Source organism: Hemicordylus capensis, chromosome 2, assembly GCF_027244095.1.
Source record: "Hemicordylus capensis ecotype Gifberg chromosome 2, rHemCap1.1.pri, whole genome shotgun sequence".
Lineage (NCBI taxonomy): Eukaryota > Metazoa > Chordata > Lepidosauria > Squamata > Cordylidae > Hemicordylus > Hemicordylus capensis.
In genome coordinates this window covers 64,909,466-64,930,400 of record NC_069658.1, presented here as the reverse complement: position 1 = coordinate 64,930,400, position 20,935 = coordinate 64,909,466, and the positions used below count along the sequence as shown (strand labels likewise).

Here is a 20,935-nt window from a genome sequence, read left to right as displayed (position 1 = left end):
ATAACTCCTGCACAACCAACAGGAGCACATTGGTAAGTACTGCTCCACAAGCCAATACACTCCTTAACCATGCCCCCATTCTGAGTACAGCATTTGTCTGCAGAGACAAATGATGGGGTGCCCCAGTGCTTCCTGATTATGAGGAGAGTCACTCCCCAGAAACAGTGTTTATCTTTGCAGACAGATGCTGTACTTGTGGACACTTGTGGGGTGGCGGCGGCGGCTGCAGAGTGTGTCAGTGCAGGGACAGAGCTTGCCAATACACTCATGTTGGTGTTGTAACCATGTAGAGCATACATAGTTACATAATGCCTGAGAAGGACTCTTGTATCCTCTTTTTTCCTGAGCTATCATAGGCCTCCCCCCACTATCAACCTCTTGACTTTCCCTCTATACTCTCTGGTCCAGTTCACACATAACACCAAACCAGAGTTAAACAGGGCAGATGTTGCAACTCCAGTACACCCAAATGCTTGAAACCGTGGTTTTGTGGCAAAAGCGACCTCCAGTTCGCCTCACCAAACTCCAATCTGAACCTTCAGTTAGGTTTGCTAAGGTTTGCTGCCAAGACTTCTGGTTTGGCCACCGAAGCATTACATCTGACTTAGGACACCACCATCACCGCAGTTTCATGCTTTTAAAACCGTAATCATAGAGGCGGTGGCACAGACCTTCCAGGAACGTGACTGCTCTATGCATAATGCGGCTTTCGGTGGCTGCTTCTCAATCAGAGGGCCACACCCACGCCATTTCTCCCCATCTTCCCCATTTTGCCTGGCATCAGTGACATGTGTGGGGAGCCTTAAAGGGACACAACCCTCCTGCTATTCCTGGCTTCAAGCCACTGTCAAGGGGGACTAGACCCCCCCCCAAAAAACTGGGGGGGGGATAAAAGGTGGGGACGGTGGGCATTGGGAGGGAAGTACCACCTGCAACTGCATATCTCGCCACCGCTGGCAAGCATGTCGCTGCGTGTACAGAAAAATGGGTGAGTGGTCAGCACACAGTGCAGTGCTGCAGCTGCACACTCCAGAAGGGCCCCCTCAGAAAGACAGTGGCACCTCACAAACCTGCCTGTTGCTTTGTGCCTAATTGTCATAAATCTGTTAGCTCGGCTAACCCAACAGGATTTACAACCCCCTTCAGTACTCCCCCTGTGAGTTAACAGAAAGTAACAGCGAAGCTACACAAAGGAAAATAAAAGGCTCACAAAGAAAATAGTAAAGAATTAAGTCCCCCTGAACTGAACTAGGTACCCCTCTCCAACAATAACTAAGCAATAACTGAAAAGAAAACACAGAGCAAGGAATAAAAAAAGAATGAAGGACACCAGAACAAGGAATTAACTGAACAAAGCAGGAAAGCACAAACAAGGGCAAACTGGAACTCGGAAAAGTTAAGGATTCAAAATAGCACACGGTCTGTGGTCAGCGAAAGCTGCTAACAGCATCTGAGCAATTGACAGGCTGCTAAATATATATGGCTCAAGAGAACCAGCAGCCAATCAGGCTTCCCTGAGTCAGCACTTCTGCTTCCTCTCTTGTGATCACTTGTGCCTGCGTGACTCCCACTGAGCTTTCCTCTTGAGACATCTTCTCAAGACAGGTGAAATCCCAGCCGCCTCCTCATCAGAAATCATGTCTGGCAGCTGTTCCGAATCCTCAGCTCCAGAGTCTGATCTCCCTGCCAAATCCTGTTGCTGTGCTCCTGAGCCCTCACTAGCAGGCGAATCCTCCTGTTCCTGCTCTGACTCTTCTGAGTCAGAAGTCTGAGCCATGACACTAATACAGCTATGCCCCTAACTAAACAACCCATGGTGTTTCCTTGCCAACAGCCAATAAGAGTAGTGTGGCATAGGAAAGATGTTACCAGCTGCACAGGTGTGCACCAACAGTGGTCAATGTTGCTGTGGTCCTGGGCAGATAGAAGGTGGGGGACAGGAGTACCGATGCATCCACATCAAGGTCTCTCTTCTTCAACTACCTGGCAAGCAAAATGGAGCCTGTTCTCCGCTGGCAAGACATGGTCATGCATCGCAATATCTCTGAGCAGGAGGGTTGCCATAACCATTTACAAGCTGGCCTCCAACTCCCTGACCCTGAGCAACCTGTTTGCTGTCAGCAAATCCACCATTTGTGGAATAGTCAGGAAAGCGGTGGACCTCCTGGTGGAAATGTTCAAGGAGAACGTGATCTGTGTGGGCGACCCAAGGGAGGTGATGGTGGGTTTCAAGGAGAAGGGGTTCCCAGGCATCCTGGCCTGAACAAATGGGTCACATGTTGAGATTTGGCACGGGAATGGTGGAGTCAGTGATCTTCAGGGACCAGGGATACAGCCTGTAGGAATGGATGGTGAGCCCCTATTGCACACCCAGAAATGCACTGGAGAGGAACTTTAATCTCAGGCAAAACAGCATCAGGATGATAGTGGAGCAGGTGTTCAAAAGACTGAAGACCAGCTGACAGATGAAAGCTTTGCTGGACGTGGATGAGGATCCTGTGCCCAACATGCTTGTGGCCTGCTACATCCTCCACAATATCTGTGAGACAAGGGGAGACATCCTGCTGGAGAAGCCAGTGAAGATGGGGATGCTGTGTCAGCTGGCCTGGCAGTGCAGCCCCTGAGGATCACTGGCAGACCAAGGGAGGCACAGGCTGTGAGAGCAGCCTTCACAAGACATGCCTGGGAGCATCTCCCTACAGGCCACAACCAAGGCGGGCAGGTGCATGGTGACGAAAGGGATCGCCGCCCTTTTAACCACTGATAGTTGCACAGGGCCATTGCCCACACCTGTGGCAGCAGGGGATAGGAGATTTCAAGCACCTGCCACTGCTTTGCTAATGAAAGGGCTGCCAGTGTGTTGCCCAATAAAATCAAAGCATTATTTCTCAAACTGATGAGTTTCTTCCACTGGAGAGTGAGGAGATCCCACCCACAGACCTGGCCAGTGGTGGGGAGAGCCATGAGCGGTTGTGGGGGGCTGGATAGGGAAGGGAATGGGATCCCTCTTGCAAGGTGGGGAGGGCAACAAGCAGTTGGCGGGGTGGTGTCTGAGGCAGGAAATGGTATCAGATCACCCATGATAACATGGGTGGCAGGGAGGGAGGTGGACAGGTTGGGGGGCCTGTGCAGCATGGGCAGCGATGGGGGTTGGAAGGTGCACTGAGAGTTTGCTTCCTCCCAATGTAGAAGAGTGTGGGCCTATGGGTCCCCATGTGCTCAGCATGGAGGGTGTGGAGGGAGGGGGAGATTATTTGATTTGCAGACGTGTAGCAGGGAAGTCAAGCGGCACCAGCTAGGGTAACCCACCTCAAGGCATGCAGCACAACACAAAGAGCTTTAAATAAAATGGAGCCCTCTGCCTGTGACCACAACCCCCCCCCCTTCCCCCAGAGGATGTGCCCCTATTCTGCCAAGTATTAGCACCACAATCCACTGTGCCACTGCAAATGTATTAAGAACATAGCTGGAAAAGAGTGAGCAAAGGATTAAGCTGTCATCGCCCTGAGGAAGCTAGCCAGTGAAGCAGGAGCTAGCCAAACATGAAGGACATCCCCTCCTCCCCACACCCCGGTTGAGATTGTGTCCAATGGCTGCTGCTCTGCAGACGTGGTGACGCTTTGCCCACAGCCAGGCCGTGGAGCTTGATGGGATCTTCCTTGGTGGCCGAGTAGAAGGGAAGGGCTATCCTCTCCTAAGTAAGTAAGTAATAAGTTTATTGTCCTAACCACTGGTCATAACACAACATTAAAAAAGAAAAGCTGCAGGGGGGAGATTAAAACAAAACCCAGCATACAATAAAATTCAACAAATAAGGATACATAATTATTTTTATTATCCTGGAACTGGAGTTTGGCAGGCCACGGTTTGACAAACGTCTGCACCGTGACGCAAATTGGAGACGCAGCTTTGCCAAACTCTGGTTTCGTGTAATGTATGACCCGTGCTTCTGTGTTTATTAAGAAAAAACTCCATAAACATTCATATTTTTCTGCAAAAGCTCTTACTCAAGCTATTCCTCTTGCTGAAAGTTCATTGCTTCCAGAAAAGCAGTTGTTGAAAACACTCTGTCAGTTCCGATGTATATTCAAGTTTGTGTGTCAAAATCAATTTGATAGTCTGTCTGGAGCACAGAATTTATGGCCAGAGATTTCTACCCCCCCCCCCTCAGTCTCTCTCTCTTTCTCTCAAAATTGTTTTCTATAACTCATTTGTGATATCATTTTTTCAAGAACATAACTGACAAAGTTAGGAAAAATTTGTACATCTTGTCATTGCCACAGCAGGCAGGCATCAAGAGAAGAACACCCAGAACATCCTCACTGATATAAATTCAGGGTTCTGGACTACAAAAGGTTCTGAAGATGTTGCCACATGCTCCATTATGTAGATTTCTATGATGGACACTATCAGTGCAACATCTCAGGATATTTACCCCAATAATGACAGGTCTGGAATCCCAACAGAAAAAGGCAAGTCCTAAAGAAATCTACTCAAAGCATTAAGGCAGATGACACTGTCAATCGAATAGGATGGAAAGCCTTCACAAGTTCAAGAATACATAGCGGGTGAACTCAGAGCTGAAATCCAGTTGTTCTGGTGACAAAAAGACTCTCTCTGCCCTACCTGGAGACCAAACTTTCAAGCTTCTTCTTCAAAAGTAGAAGCTATAACCTGTATATTTATTTATCATATTTATATACCGCCTGATATAGATATGTAGGCTGTGTACATAATCCAAGTTACAGCAATTAAAACACTTTCACAGAATAAACAGAACTAGCTGACCACCCACAGAGCATCTGTGCAGTTGTGTACTGAACTTGTGACATCCCCTGCAGCTCCCCTCCCCCGCCGCTCGCTCCCCCTTCCCCGCCGCTCGCTCGCTCCCCTCCCCCACCGCTCGCTCGCTCCCCTGCCGCTCGCGAGGGAATGCACTTTGACAGGGAGTGCATTCCAAAGCCCTGGGGCAGCCACAGAGAAGGCCTCACCCTGAATCGCCACCAGATGAGCTGGTAGCAACCATAACCGGACCTCCCCAGACGTTCTTAATAGGTGGCAGGGTTCATGACAAAGGAGGTGCTTTCTTAAGTACCCTGGACATGAGCCGTTCAGGGCTTTATAGGTAACTAGTATTTTTAAGCCCGTTTAAATAACGGGCTCTAGTGTGGGGGGGTGCTAGTTTTCTCCTCCTCCCTTCTCCCTCATGGCCGCCAGGCTCCATACGGCCGCTTCAGTGGCAGGGCCGGTCCCGCCGCTGCCGCCTCCGCCCTCCCCAGTCCCCGTTTCTCCTCCTCCTTTCTCCCTCATGGCCTCCAGGCTCCATACGGTTGCTTCAGTGGCAGGGCTGGTCCTGCCGCTGCCGCCCTCCCCGGTCCCCGTTTCTCCTCCTCCTTTCTCCCTCATGGCCTCCAGGCTCCATACGGTCGCTTCAGCGGCAGGGCCAGTCCCGCCGCTGCCGCATCCGCCCTCCCGGTCCCCGTTTCGGCAGGTCTCTTCTCCCCTCTCTTATCTCTCCTCCACTGCTGGCTCGTGTTTTTTTTTCCGTTCCTGCCACTGCCGCATCTGCCCTCCCGGTCCCCTCGCAGCCGCCTCTGTCCTCCCCATAGCCCGTTCTTCGGCCGCCTCTGCCCTCCTCAACATGGCCGCTGTGTCTCTGCGGCCGTATCTTCCTCCGTTCCCCCCGCTGCCCCCTCTGCCCTCCCAGTCCCCCAGCTGCCGCCTCTGCCCTCCCCGTAGGCCGTTCTTCGGCCGCCTCTGCCCTCCTCAACATGGCTGCCGTGTCTCTGCGGCCATATCTTTCTTGGACGTTCTGGGCATACGCTCTGCGCATGCCCAGAACGGCCGAGAAAAACACGGGCAGACACGGGATTAATCCTAACCATTTTATTATAGAGGATGACCAGCACTTTGTATTTCACTCGGAAACATATTGCTCGGAAAAATATAACAGATGCTCAATAGTAGATGCTCAGTTGATAAGGTGCCATTCCCTTAGAATAACCCAAACTAAACTAAACTAAACACAAACCTTTCCTGCAAATTCTGTCAGCTCATTCCTACAATATACCCATGGGAATCACTATTTTTCATCAACAGAAATAGAAAGACTCTCCATCTAGAATCATATTTAAAAACATGGATGGATTAAAGCAGCAATATCAGCTATAGGGAAACGTAGCACCAGCTGACTTTGTCTGATGTCACAGTTTATTGTCTTTATAAACACAGAGCACTGGTGCTCCTAACACAGTATTGGTTTCTCTGTTTGGCAGCAGCACCTTAACGCCTCAATACTAAAACCTCATTTTCACATGATGCTGTTATAGAACTTGCTTCAGCAGAATTTCTTCCTGCAGCAGCAAGGAAAATGCAAGTAGCATATGTGGTGATTCCTCTCCATCCCAGTGTGTCCCAGGTTTGGGGATGGACAACTTTGGTGTGTGAAAGAGCCAGAGAATATACTCTTCTCACAGGACCCAGGGCTTTTTGAGTTATCCCAGCAGTATAGGAACCATGCCTCAGTGGCCCCAAAGCCAGCAGGAGGGGGACTACAAATTTAGAAACATCTGCATCATCAAAGATAACTCTGTATAGACCACATCTGCAAAAAAGAAAAAAGAAAAGAAACCTGTGCAGCATTTTAAATTGAGAAGGACACGTTACAAGCAAACTGATTAATTTATTCTCATTAAAAAGAAACAAAGAAAATTGATGCCTTCTTTCCCTGTTGAATACACAGGAGTGACATATGCATGAAAGCCAGAGGCAGAATAGGACTGGATTGTGCATAGTTAGAAGAAGGTAATATTCTGAAAAGCACTTAACATGCTTCTGAAACAACCTATTTTCCCACATGCCAAATGCAAACTCTCACCCAAGGTGCCGAAGGTACCAGAAGCGTCAACGTGAGCAAATCACTGCAACATTCCTCAACAGACTGATGACACTGAGCTGCATGATTTATCAGTCGAGCATAAACAGCAGTTGGTAAGATATGACGAGCTGTCTCTGAGGACACCTGTCCTGGGGCAAGCAAGAAACTCAGATTTTGCCTCATGGCAAGCAGGTGTCTTCGCAGCTTACTAAGCTTTCCTTCAAGAGCACTCTGCGGAAACAAAAAGGTTACGATGAAAAATGGTAAACATTGTAGAAATAAAAGCAAGTTAATGATGCCAGGTGAAAGGCCACATGCCCTAACCGAGCACCTGCAGGCACCACAGTGGATAGGTTGACATTTATAAAACAATCTCTTGGGAACTCTAGTGGAGATGTCAAACTCTAGGCACTTTGCCTCCTATTTTTTCTCCACTTCCAAGCCATCTGTGAAGAACATGTGTTGAGGGGGCATGATCTGACAAAGCATGAAACACAACAAATTGCCAGACTTTGAGCTTAAAACAAATAGGAAAACAGAGATCAAAGCACCATCCAAACAGGGCTGATTGTTTTTCCAAAGGCTCGAAAATGGAATAGTAAAAAAAAAAAAAAAAATTAAACAATTCAGACTTCTAAACAGAGTATTAAGAAAGCATAAACAAGAGAATGTTTATCTTTTACCTACCACAGAATCCTGTATCCTTTTCCTGTTTAAATCTTTAGCCAGCTGTATTCACAATTTATTGAACATCATGTTTTCATTTAGTAAAGAGCAAGAAACCATTGCTAAGATCAAGAGCTCATTTTGAAACAATCATCATAAAAACACCAACATGTAGAAATGGTAAGGGGAAAGGGAATATAGTTGTGGAATCAACAATACACCACATAACTATACGAGCATGCATTCTGCGAAGAAGATTTGGCCAAACATATCTATATATAAATAACCTGCAAAGACAAAAATTTGTAGATGTAAACGTTTATGAAGATTTTACCAGGATGGTTTTTACATATACAGTAGAGGCAAAGATTTGGCTGTAGGTATCAAAAGTACATCATGTTTTGGGGTACACAATCAGTTCAAGTTTAACACTGACCAGGCCTAATGAACATAACTGTCACCAGGAATGAAATGTGTGTGCACCCTAGAACACATCAATGCACAGAGAAGTGTTGGAAGTTAATAGCTGACATCCTGACTAATGAAGCACTCTGGAAGAACATCACACTTGCACAAAACTGTTGCACTAGCCACTTGCATTAAGTCTGGATTAAAGCATTCCAGACTAGTGTTGTGTTATTGCAAGCTTCCTTGCACTTATGCAACGCAATGTGAGCACAGCATGCCTCATGTGCTTTAAAGCAAACTTTTGCACAATTGCACAAATCCGTGGCGTTTTTTAGCACAACTTATTTAATACATTTATATACCGCTCCAAACCAAAGTCTCGGGGCGGTTCACAATAACAAAACAATACAAATAAATAAAACATTAAAAGCAATTAAAATTCCAAAAAGCTCCCTAAAACAATTTACAAAATTTTAAAAATTACAAAAGCTAAAAGGCCTGGTTAAAAAAATGAGTCTTCAAAGATCTTTTTAAAACCGCTAGAGATGGGGAGAGTCTTATATCAGCAGGAAATGCATTCCAAAGTCTCGGAGCGACAGCTGAGAAGGCCCGTCTCTGAGTGGCCACCAAACAACTTGAAGGTAGCCACAGACATGCCTCCCCTGATGAACACAGTGGACGATGAGGATCATGCAGAAGACAACGCTCTCTTAAGTACCATGGGCCTAAGCTGCTTAGGGCTTTATAGGTTATAACCAGTACTTTGTATTTTGCCCGGAAACCTATTGGCAGCCAGTGTAACTCCTGTAATACAGGAGTAATGTGGTCTCTTCCAGATGACCCGGAAACCAACCTGGCTGCCGCGTTCTGTACTAATTGTAGTTTCCGGACTACGTACAAAGGCAGCCCCACATAGAGCACATTGCAGTAATCAAGTCTGGAGGTTACCAGCAGATGTACTACTGTTCTGAGGTCATGAATCTCAAAAAACGGACGCAGCTGGCCCATCAACCGAAGCTGATAAAAAGCGTTTCTGGCCACTGCCTCAACCTGAGAAACCAGGGAGAGGTATGAATCCAGAAGCACTCCCAGACTGCGTACCTGTTCTTTCTGAGGAAGTGTGACCCCATCTAGAACAGGCAGTTCAATATTGTTTCCTGAGTAATGACCCTGCACAACAAGTACCTCCGTCTTGTCTGGATTCCGTCTCAGTTTATTATCCCTCATCTAGCCTATTACCGCCTCCAGGCAGGCATTCAGGGAGATATGTCTTCTCCTGATGATGCTGACATGGAGAAACAGATTTGGGTGTCATCAGCATACTGATAACACCCAGCACCCAATCCCCTGATGATCTCTCTCAGTGGTTTCATGTAGATGTTAAAAAGCATTGGAGACAATATGAAGCCCTGAGGGACACCATATAGAAGCTCAGGTTTTGAAGAGCAACAGTCTCCAAGCGACACCATCTGGAATCTGCCTGACAGATAGGAGAGGAACCATTGCAAAGCAGTGCCTCCTACCCCCAACTCCCGACGTTCCAGAAGGATACTATGGTCGATGTGATCTTCTTGCACTAGGACAAATTTGCTCATTATACAAGCACTTTGTTAGTCAGGATTTCAGCCAATGACTGTAGTAGTAAGCATGCTGTCTTTCAGGAAAGCTTTAATTAGCAATTTCTCACTGAGGAACTCCCAATAAGCTTTCAGAGAGTCCGGTTTCCTAGAATATAATATGAAAACCACTGTTAAACAATGGAATATTCTTCTTCTGCCCTCTGAACATATATTCACTGACTACTTAACGAAAAAGGCAAAAACTGTATTTTAAATCCAACAAAATAAAATGGCTGACATTCTGTGCAGTGTGAGACCTGCGTAACAGGAGCTGTGTCAGTGGAAGACTCAGCATCACAGCTCTGTGAAGCATCTTTCTGAGCAGGAAATGCACAGAGAGGGAGGGAAGCAATTTTTACTAGTTTCTCCTTCCTCCAAAAAGGCTTTTTGACTTGAGAAATATGTTCTTCAGGCCTGAACTTCATTTAAGACTGCTCTATTATTTTGTAATCTCAGTGAAAAGAACACCAGTGGCAAACACTGGAAAAACACATCACAGGTTCTAAAAGTTATAATGGAAGAAGAGTAGTTGATGCTATAGTTCTATGTTTAAAGAGAAACTATTGACATTTTGAAAGCATTATAGAAAGCTTTAGCCCAACATGAGGCCTAATATCAATAATGTATGCACATGAAAACATTAACCCCTGACAATTTGCTGACACCATACTTATCAAGTGTCTTTGATTATCAAGTATATATTTGATGTGATCCTAATTTTAAGGTGCCCTTGAAATGTCTCTGATTTTCATTGTGCAATTTTGTTAGAAGAGATTAAGATGCACACCCTAAACAGTGAAATATCTCCAGACTCAAAAGGTTGACCTTATAGTCTTTAGAATGACCTACTGCTCGTCATGAAGAGGCTCAGTCAGGAAAACATATTGGAGAGAAAACTCCTCCTCAAAAGAAACCTTCAGAGGTTTTCTTGAAAAAACCAGGGAAAGTAGATCTTGTGTCAAAAAGAACTGGCAGACATCATATAGAATGAGAAAGTGCTGAGAAGTAAAGTCAAATTGTTCCAAAAAGGTTTTCATTTCTCAAAGGAATTAGGATGGCCAATGTAACAGGTTGCTTTTATCTGTATTTGAAGAAAATAAGCAACCTTAAGTACAGTTCAAGACATCAGTTGGCCCAGTGGAGCACACGTAGGAAAAGGAAAGATTGTGTCATCGAGTCGGTATTGTCTCCTGGTGACCACAGAGCCATGTGGTTTTTCTTGGTAGAATACAGGAGTTGTTTACCATTGCCTTTTCCCCACGCAGTATAAGTTGATGCCTTTGCTGCTGTCACTGAAGTGAGTATCCGCCTCCTGCACCTTCCTATATCGCTGCTGCCTGAAATAAGTGACTACAAATATATATTTACTAGGCACAGTCTGGGAAGCACACCAGCAGGGATTCAAAGTAACAATCTCTTGCTCCCTAGGCAAGCTGCTTCCCCACTGCGCAACTGCAGCTGATGGAGCACACATAGAGCCATTATTTTAAAAAACTAAGATGGCTTAGGGTGGTTTACATCAATACAAAAACTATTAAAAGCAAAACTAAATTAAACAATTAAAATCATTTAAAACCAACATTAAAAATTTAAAACCATAAATCTAATTAAAAGTCTGGGTGAATAAATGTGTCTTCAGTAGCTTTTTACAAGTTGCCAGAGATGGGGAGACTCTTATTTCAACAGGGAGCACATTCCAAAGTCCAGGGACAGCAAGAGAGAAGACCCATCCCCGAGTAGCCACCAAATGAGTTGGCGGCAACCACAGGATAATCTCTCCAGATCATCTTAACAGGTGGTGAGGCTCTTGGTGAAGAAGACGTTCTCGTAAATACCTAGGGCCAAGCTGTTTAGGGCTTTATAGGTTGTTGTTGTTGTTGTTACATTTATATCCCGCTCTTCCTCCAAGGAGCCCAGAGCGGTAACCAGCACCTTGTATTTTGCCCAGAAACGTATCGGCAGCCAGTGTAGTGCTTTCAACACAGGAGTAATATGGTCTTTCCTAGATGACCCAGAGACCAACCTGGCTGCTGCATTCTGAACCAACTGTAGTTTTCGAACTATGTACAAAGGCAGCCCCACATAGAGCGCATTGCAGTAATCCAGCCTAGAGGTTACCAGCATCTGTACCACCATTTTGGAGGTCTTTCATCTCAAGAACAGGACGCAGCTGGTGTATCAGCCAAAGCTGATAAAAAGCACCTCTGGCCACCACCTCAACCTGGGACACCAGGGAGAGTTTCAGATCCAGAAGCCCCACAGGACTGCAAACCTGTTCCTTCTGGGGAGCGTGACCCCATCCAGAACCAGCATATCAAAATTGTCTCGTGATTTCTGACCCTGCAAAATAAATACCTCCATATTATCTGGATTCAGCCTCAGTTTGTTATTCCTCATCCAGCCCATTACTGCCTCCAGGCAGGCATTTAGGGAGGTTATGCCTTCTCCTGATGATGTTGACATGGTGAAATAGATTTGGGTGTCATCAGCATATTGATAACAACCTGCACCAAATCTCCTGATGATCTTTTCCAGCAATTTCATGTAGATATTAAACAACATCGGAGACAATATGGAGCCCTGAAGGACACCATAGGAAAATTCAGATTTTGAAGTACAACAGTCTCCAAGGTACACCATCTGGAATCTACCTGTGAGTTAGGAGTGGAACCACTGCAATGCAGTGTTTCCTACCCCTAATCCCCTCAGAGATTCCAGAAGGATACTACAGTCAATCGTATTGAAAGCTGCCGAGAGATCCAAAAGGAACAACAGAGTCACACTTCTTCTGTCAATTTCCAATTGGAGATTATCCATCAGGCAGTTTCCACCCCATAGCCCGTCCGAAAGCCAGTTTGAAATGGGTCTAGATAATCAGTTCCCTCCAAGACCTCCTGGTGTTGGGAGGCCTCCACCTCCTCAATCACCTGGCCCAGCCATGGAAGGTTGGAGACAGGCCTGTAGTTGCTTAACTCTGAGAGATCCAAGGCAGGCTTCTTCAGAAGTGGTCTAATGATTGCCTCCTTAAGACAAGGAGGCATCCTGTCTTCCCTCAGAGAACCATTTATAAACTCTACCAGGCCCTATACAACAGCCTCCCTGCCAGATACTATAAGCCATTTTGGCAAAGGATCAAGAGAACAGGTGGTAGGCCGTACCATCCTGAGCAACTTGTCCACATCCTCTGGAGCAGGGATTCTCAACGTTGGGTCCCCAGATGTTTTTGGACTTCAACTCCCATAATCCCCAACCCAAGGCCACTGGGGCTGGGGGTTGTGGGAGTTGAAGTCCAATAACATCCGGGGACCCAACGCTGAGAATCCCTGCTCTGGAGTCACAAATTGAAACTGATCCAGGGTTCTCACATAAGAGGAGCTGCTGGACACCTTGGCATCAGGCTGTTTATTGTGGAGTTTGAGTCTAAGTTGGCCCAAGATAGATTGAATCCCCCATTCCTCTTACCAAACAATTAATAGTTGAGATTTTTCAAGGGCTATGCACAAGCAGCCTCAGCTACTGAATCAGAGGGAGAAACTGTGCAATCAGCACCTATGTGCATGTGGCTCCCCACACAGTTAGAAATATGAGTTAGAAAGCCCACACAGTTAGAAATAGTTAGAAATATGTGTACAATATTATTTAACATGAAAAATATGAAAGCAATCTCTATGGAAAACATTGTTTAAGTTTAACAGGGTTACCAGAGTTAGGAATTTGCAAATCTCTGTTCAAACTTGTTTGCTAAGATCTCTAGAAGGTTCTGTGTCCTCACATTTGTGCTTCCACATGTTTAAATATGCACAGATCACAATGAAGAACTGAATGCCCAACACCCAGCATGCATTTCAACAGTCTAACATTTCAATGAACACATTATGTACAAACAAGTTCAATTTAAATTATGTTATGTATATTAAATTATTTAATTCAAGTAAATATGTTAAACAATGCAAAGATGCAACTACTGGTCTGATGTTGTTGTATATTCTATGCAGAGTTCCACTTAGCAAAGACCTGTGCCATCCAGATTTGTAGGAGATAAAACTACACAAATAAACTCTAGGAAAGTACCAACTAAAATGAAAGCAAAATGTTTGAAATATTGATTGCTTAGGAACAGACTGACTGTAGCTCACTTTATGTTGCTGGAAGGTGACCTTTCCCCCAAACTAATTAAAATTATGAAATGCTCCAAGAATGTAAACCCATATTTGTCATTGCCTTTAGCATAGAGCATTATAACATTGTCACAGCAAATGGAGTTTTGATATTGGAGCTTTAATTGCAAAGCTTACTGCATATATGTTAATATGCAATACAAGCTTTTCTCAGCAGGTGCTCCATGTGATGAAGTTGGTTTCATGAATAATTCATCATGAAAGCCACTTCTGCCGAGATACAATTTGCAGTGTTTTTCAAGTGAGATCAGTGAAAATCAGGAGCTGTCATTGCCAATTTGTTTCTGTTCCGATTCAGAAAGGTCACACCCTTGACACGCTACAAAGGTTAGAAATGCCCTTTTCTTCTTTAACATGTCAGCTATCATATAGTCTGTTTTTATTTCCAGACTGAATTCCCTGAAGCCAAGAAGGTTTGGTATTTTCTGGACAGTTCATGAAAACAAGATTTTGGAAAACAGTGCTGCATGTCAGATTGGACTAAATATACTTTTTATTCTCTCAATCAAGAATGTGTATCCCTGCCCTAAATCATACAGATAAATTGAATGGGGAAAAAACCATTCCTTATCCAATACATACATAATGAAGCTCTTCCCACACTCAAGTGGGAAGGGCTACCCTGTTATGCTTACCTCCCCGCAGACAAGCACACGGAACTCCTTTGGCGGGCATAACACCCAATCAGATGAGTGGTGGCTTCACTCGGGCGCTCCTTCGCCTGGCCACAGCTTGTCCGGCAGCTCCGGGGGTCAGCCGCAGGGCAGCGCTGCCATGCAGCGACATGCCCCAGGAGCCCCAGTAATGCACCGCGTGAGTGCATGGTGCATTCCTGGGCTCCCCCCTCCCCAAGTTTGTCCGCTGTGGCTGCAAACAGCCGCAACAGACACATGACCAAAAAAATTGGGTTAGTGGATCCCTTGCTCTGCTAACCTTGTGGGGGGCGCATTTAGGTGGGCTTAACGCCAGAAACCACACAGCTCCCGTTGCTGCACACGGGCAGCAGAAACTGGGCTGGGCTCCCTTAGCCTGGTTTCTGCTGCTCATGTGAATCACCCTCAATGCCTCAAACAGAAGGCATGACCTCACAATCACATTTGTTGTTTTTATACATTACATTATTGAATCATCCAGAGATTTACATATGTGGTGGTATAAAATTTGCTAAATAGGCTAGATAGATAGATAGATAGATAGATAGATAGATAGATAGATAGATAGATAGATAGATAGATAGATATCTTATACACCAGGGATACACATTCCCCATTTAACAAAATATAAACACACAAGAATCTTAATCATCTTAAGCTCTATTCACATGTTATGTCTACACTGGCACTATAATGCATATTATAGAGCCAGTGTAGAGTGTTGGACTAGGACTAAGGAGACTTGAGTTCAAATACCTATTCTGCCATGAAACTCACTTAATTCTCAGCCTAACTACTTCACAGGGTTGTTGTGAGGATAAAAATAACCATGTACAGCGCTCTGGGCTCCTTGAAAAAAGCAAGCTTCTGTTTATATTTTTTATTGTTTTTGGTGTTTTATGGTTTTTAATGTTTAACTGATTTTAAGGTTTTAAATGTCACTTTTATGGAATTTTATTGTATTTTAACTTTTGTAAACCACCTAGAGATGCATTGTGAAGGCAGTACAAAATTGAATTAAATAAATAAATAAATAAATAAATAAATAAATAACATAAGAGTATACAGACATCTGCACACTTATGCAACATAGTGAGGCTATTCTCGCAAGCAGCCACACCCAGGCTTAGGCAACCAAACCTGGGCTTGACTACCTGTGAGAACTGCTGGGATCCACACAGATACCAGTTGTGCCATGGTGCCAAAGCCAGTGCCGAAGCCTGGCCCTTAGCTGAGGTTAAGGATGACTGCCGGGATCGTGTGTCAGCGCAAACTGCTTGCAGCTCCCACTGACAGAGGGAGCACCCATTCCCTAGGGGAATCCCCCAGTGCACCACGCTCAGCACGTAGTGCACTGTGGGATACCTGGAGGCTGGGATAATGAGTCCTGGCCTCAGAGCGAGCCGCACGGATCATGTGGGAGCACACTCTGTGCTCCCACCAAGCATAGGGTGAGCAGGGCAGAAGGCGAAGTATGTGAAGCCTTTCCACCACCCACCTGGCAGGTCGTGTGAATGGCCCCAATATCTGAAGAGGTCTTAGTCATGGGTTGAGAAGGGTGATACAACAATAGCCAATTAGAGGTTCACAATGTATCTAGACTTGCTGAGAAATATCTGTTGATTGGTCTCTCTCTTCTTCAGCTGTGTCTTTCTCCTTAGCAATGATGGCAATGTGTCTTGCTCACTCAGTGGCAGCTGAGCCACTGAGCATGAACATACTTGTGGACCAAGAGCTAAATGGTCATGTAGGAGATACCTACTCTATAGTCCCTGTGTCAAATGTTACTTAGCAAAGGATTAACATGGTGGTACCATACACAGGAAACTGCCTTATACTGAGTCAGACCACTGGACCATCTAGCTCAGTACCGTCAACAGTAGGGCTGAGCAAACCTGGACCCCCAGATGTTGCTGAACAACAACTCCCATCATCTCCAGCTGAGGAGTTGTAGTTCAGCAACAACTGGAGGACCAGGTTTGCCCAGTCCTGGTCTGCACTTACTGGCAGTGGCTTTCCAAGGCTACATACAGGAGACTTGCCCACCCCTACCTGGAGATACCAGGGAGTGACCCTGGGATCTTCTGCATGCAAGCAGACACTCTATCACTGAGCTACAACCCCATCCCATAAGGGGGATATCTTACAGTGCTCACGTGTAGCCTCACATCCAAATGAAAACGAAGGGTGACCCTGATTAGCAAAGGGGCAATTCATGCTTGCTATCACAAGACGAGGAGTCTCTACCATAAAAGCACAGCAAGGCTCAGATTGAATTCTTTGAAAGAGATATTCCTTATACATTCTACTGTAACAACCTATATTTTGGATTTAACAGTAATAATGTAAGAACTGTTAAACATTTAGATCCCCAAAAGCAAAAGTCAAGGAACAACTGAAACTTCTGTCTCTTACTTTAGATATTAAGTCCTTACCACATATCTAAGGTTTAAATTTTCCATTTTGCCATAGCAAAGATCCAGAAGTGTCACTGGTTGTATAACAAGGTTTCTTCCTAAAGTCCAAGGCAACGCAAGTTTTGATAAATCAGCAGTCTGAAAGAGAGAGAGAACAGAAAATAAATTTGAAACAGTCAAATCAATTGTGTTTATGTTCATACAATTAAATCCACCCACAGAGTATAGAATGAAAGTCTAGACCATCTCAATTTATAAACACATACAGATTTCTAGACCTTCAAGCTTATGGGTTCAACTAGTTCAATAGTTAAAATATAAAAAACAACCATCCAAACAACATAACTCTTCTCACTGACTAATTTCAATTACTGAGAGAAATCTGCATCTTGCACTTTTCAGGAATAATTAATATCGCTTTTAAAAATAACTCACTTTTATGTTGTCACAACAGTTCTACATGAAGTCCATAAAATGAAGTTACTGATGGTGAAATCTTTAACTTGACATATGTTTAGAGTCCCATCAGGTATAACTACAAGGTCAAAGCCAAGATATTTGGTATCTCACAGTATTTAATATTATCCTTACACTTGGGGCCAAAGAAATTAAAGGAAAGGAACAGAACAGAGTCAAAACCGATCTACAAAACAGTTTTAAGTACATCTGAGAAGGGTTCCAAGCAAACAAAGTGGGCACACACACACACACACACACACACACACACACACACACACTCTCTCTCTCTCTCTCTCTCTCTCTCTCTCTTACCTGAATAAAATTAATAAGTAAACATATGCTAGATATATATAGCCATTTCTACTACCATGAATTGTTATGAATGGGGTGCTACTTTGCATCCCAGCTCAATCAGGGGTGTGTCTTCAGACTGTTAACAGAACTTCCACTCATAACTACTGACTACAGTCACAACAGAAATGTAGATCCAAAATATAAAAACAAAAAGCATATACTTCGAATTTTTCAGTTGGCAAAAGATAAATCAACTAATTAGATTCCATCACAGCAATTAAAACAATTGCTGAGGATCAGATAGAACCAGGTGTTCTGAAGAAGCCACACAAAGGGTGTACTCCCCAGTCACGATAATATTAAAAATATTAATTTGTAACAGTTAAAATATTTCCCCAAGGAGGGTTGACTTTCAACTGGTAAATTAGAACCTACAAATGAATTGCACCCTAAATTGCATCACACCAGTGACAGTTTTCTCTCTTCATTTAGGACTACTTCTTTTTTACAATAAGTAGGAAAATGAGGAGAAGGAAAGAACACCCAGACAAAAAGGTAAAAAATTAAAAATGGGTCCCATGTTTCAGTATAGAACTAATCATGCGTCCCAAGTTAGAAAACCACAACTAAACACACTAAATTGGGTTGTCTAAATCCAGAACACAGAAGCAACTGCAATATGATATGTGCCTCTGACTTTAAGAGCCACAACCAACAGCAGTTCACCTATGGAAGAGCACCGACAAGTGTCTCAGTAAACCAACAGTGGCTTGGATGCTATAAGACCAACCCACAGTGAAGGCTGTCTCAAGAGATTTAATAGGAAATTAAACAGTTCATATGCGAGAAAACAGCTTTTTTTCCATCACTTCTAAAGCATAGGTACAGTTATGGTTTGCCTTCTGTTGGTCAAGGATGCTAAAGCAACTTTTTCCTATGTAAGCTGCTTTTGAGAACTGTTTTTTAAAAAGTGGTATAATAATAATTTCCCAATGTGCCAAGGACTTAATAAGGCTGTCTGGTGAGGTGCACAAGATACCAGTGATTATGCCAGAGAGAGAGAATCCAAAGAACAAACTGAATATCCCAGGCATAAGATGCATGGGAAGTATAAATCACTTTGTCCTGTAAAATGTGAAATCCAAGGATTATTTTTAATAAAACAATGATTTAGAATTTAAAACTGGATTAGGGTGGACAAAGTACTGCAATTCAAATCATCTTTTAAAAATCTTTTTTAAAAACTCTGAACAGACAGTATTCCAGTTCAAAAAGATTTATGTCTGTTCCAGTGTATGAAAATGATTGATATAAGAGCTTTTATTGCCAAGATGACTGCCAATGGTAATGAATATTATGCCAAGACCATGAAGCACAGAGATTTACTAATGATGGTGGCACCAGGGCAATTTGAGCATTGTAATTTTTGCACCTGACTCCCCTCATTTAACCTGCTGTCTACTGCCTGTATTAGGAGCACCATATGCAACTGAACATTTATCCATATACAGCAAATTAGTTTTGAATGAACAGATATAATGCAGGGCACATGGTGCAACTGCACTCCCTGATGAGAAACCAATCTTCTCATATAAGGTACAAATTAATGAGTCACCCATGTGTGTCATGCTATTAGTATGAATAGTGAAAAAAATAAAGGCTTCATGATACATAAGCTGCCATCTTGTTCATCTCCAGAGGTCCTTGAAAAGCAAGTTTTTAAAAACAAGCCAATCCTATTCTTTAGAACACAAGAGTAATTTGCTTGCTGAAATGGACTTGTCCTTGACTTATATTGCCCCCTACAGCCATTGTTTTGGGGATCTGAAACTAATTAATTAAATATTGTTTAAACAGTTTTAACATCATTTTAAAATGTTGTTTTAAAATTTTAAATTGTTGTAATGTTTTAACTTTAACGATGTCATTTATTTTGTTTTAACTACTGTTTTAAGTTTGTTTGGTTTGCATCTTGGGGAAAGCTCCCAGGTCCACTGCAACAACAACCAATAAAACTGGAGCATATTTCTGCACCCCAGAGAGGCAGGTGCAATGACAACACATGGTTACAACCAGGAACTGCAGCAGGGTGGGAAAATGAAGAGAAGGAAGACCAGAATCCAAAATCGCTACTCTGGACTAGGGGAGAGGGGGCCCGTGTTCACCCCTCCCTGGAGGCCCCTCAGAGTAAGGGAGATAATGAAGAAAATAGGGAGGGGTGGAGCTGGAGGGTGCTCAAGAGCTGGGGGCCCTAAGTTCTTAGAACCCATCTGCTCAATTATAGCTACACACCTGGTCCTATTGAAATACAGTCATCTTTTAGACTACTCCCTACATCGTACCATTGAAAAAATTCAGTCAAGATGTCAGCCAGTGCTTACATCCCAACATAAGGGCTACTCTCTGAGAACAAGTGTAGAGCTCTCTTGGGCTCACAGAATTTGTTCCATGGTTCCTTGAATCGTGGCTGAAATTCCCATTCCTGTCCTCAGGACTCATTAGCTATTTCAGATTCCAGCATAAAGGACTGTCAAGACTGCCTGTTTCAAGCAACAGGCAAACCTGTGCCTTTGACACAACATCTCTTCCTTTCACAACTTGGTCAAGATAGGGAAGAGAAAGTTACCTCCCTTTCCAGCACCACCAACCTTATGTTCTCTCATACATCACTGCATTCTATTTACAAATCCTTTTCCTGCTCCATGCCATTGACACTGTGCGTTCATTTCTGTTCCAGAGAGTCTTCTGTACTCTGGTATGAATTGTCAACCAAGATACAGATGTTTCCCAGTTCTCAGCACATGGAATGATGTCTACCTCTTGAGCAGGAGTATATATCCATCAGGCCACAATACAGGTTCGTTCCATGTGCAGTTAAATTAAAAACCCAAATTTTATCATTCAGTGTGGAGTTCTGTTAATAGTAAACTTAAATTAGGCTGGAATTTCTCATTATCTTTCTATTCTATATTAACCAGCATTCTGCACTATTTGAATCATTTTCTGCCTTATATTTCACTTGTTTTTCTGGAGAAAAACCAATTGTGCATAATGTCATAACATTTATTTTATAGAATTCATTTATTCCATACTTCATCCTTTCCTGTAGATTTCCTTACTTCTAAGATCTCCACTCTCTTTTTCTAACTGTTTGATGTACATTTGCAAAATGAGAGATTTTTTGTTATGTAAGTTACATGCCACTAATAGAGTAAGGAGTAATATTATGCCAAATTAACCTGCAGAAGAACCACCAGGCATTTCCTGCTGCTTCTTGTAGAATTCAATTACTTTGACACAGACTATGAAAAAGTGATTTCCAATATCAAGGAGATAAGACAAAAATAAACTTAGCTGGGTTTTC

General features: G+C 43.7%; 1 protein-coding gene across 9 annotated transcripts in view; it reads right to left on the bottom strand.

The window, feature by feature from the left end:
* Nucleotides 1-20,935, bottom strand: part of LOC128344194 (uncharacterized) — a 111,769-nt gene that overhangs the window by 44,654 nt on the left and 46,180 nt on the right. For all 9 annotated transcript variants that reach the window (XM_053293841.1, XM_053293846.1, XM_053293845.1 and 6 more), the window contains 2 exons: nucleotides 16,837-16,956; nucleotides 6,878-7,108 (listed from right to left, as the gene is read on the bottom strand). In XM_053293841.1, the coding sequence (XP_053149816.1) occupies nucleotides 6,878-7,108; nucleotides 16,837-16,956 (351 nt within the window). The remainder of the gene's footprint in view (nucleotides 1-6,877; nucleotides 7,109-16,836; nucleotides 16,957-20,935) is intronic.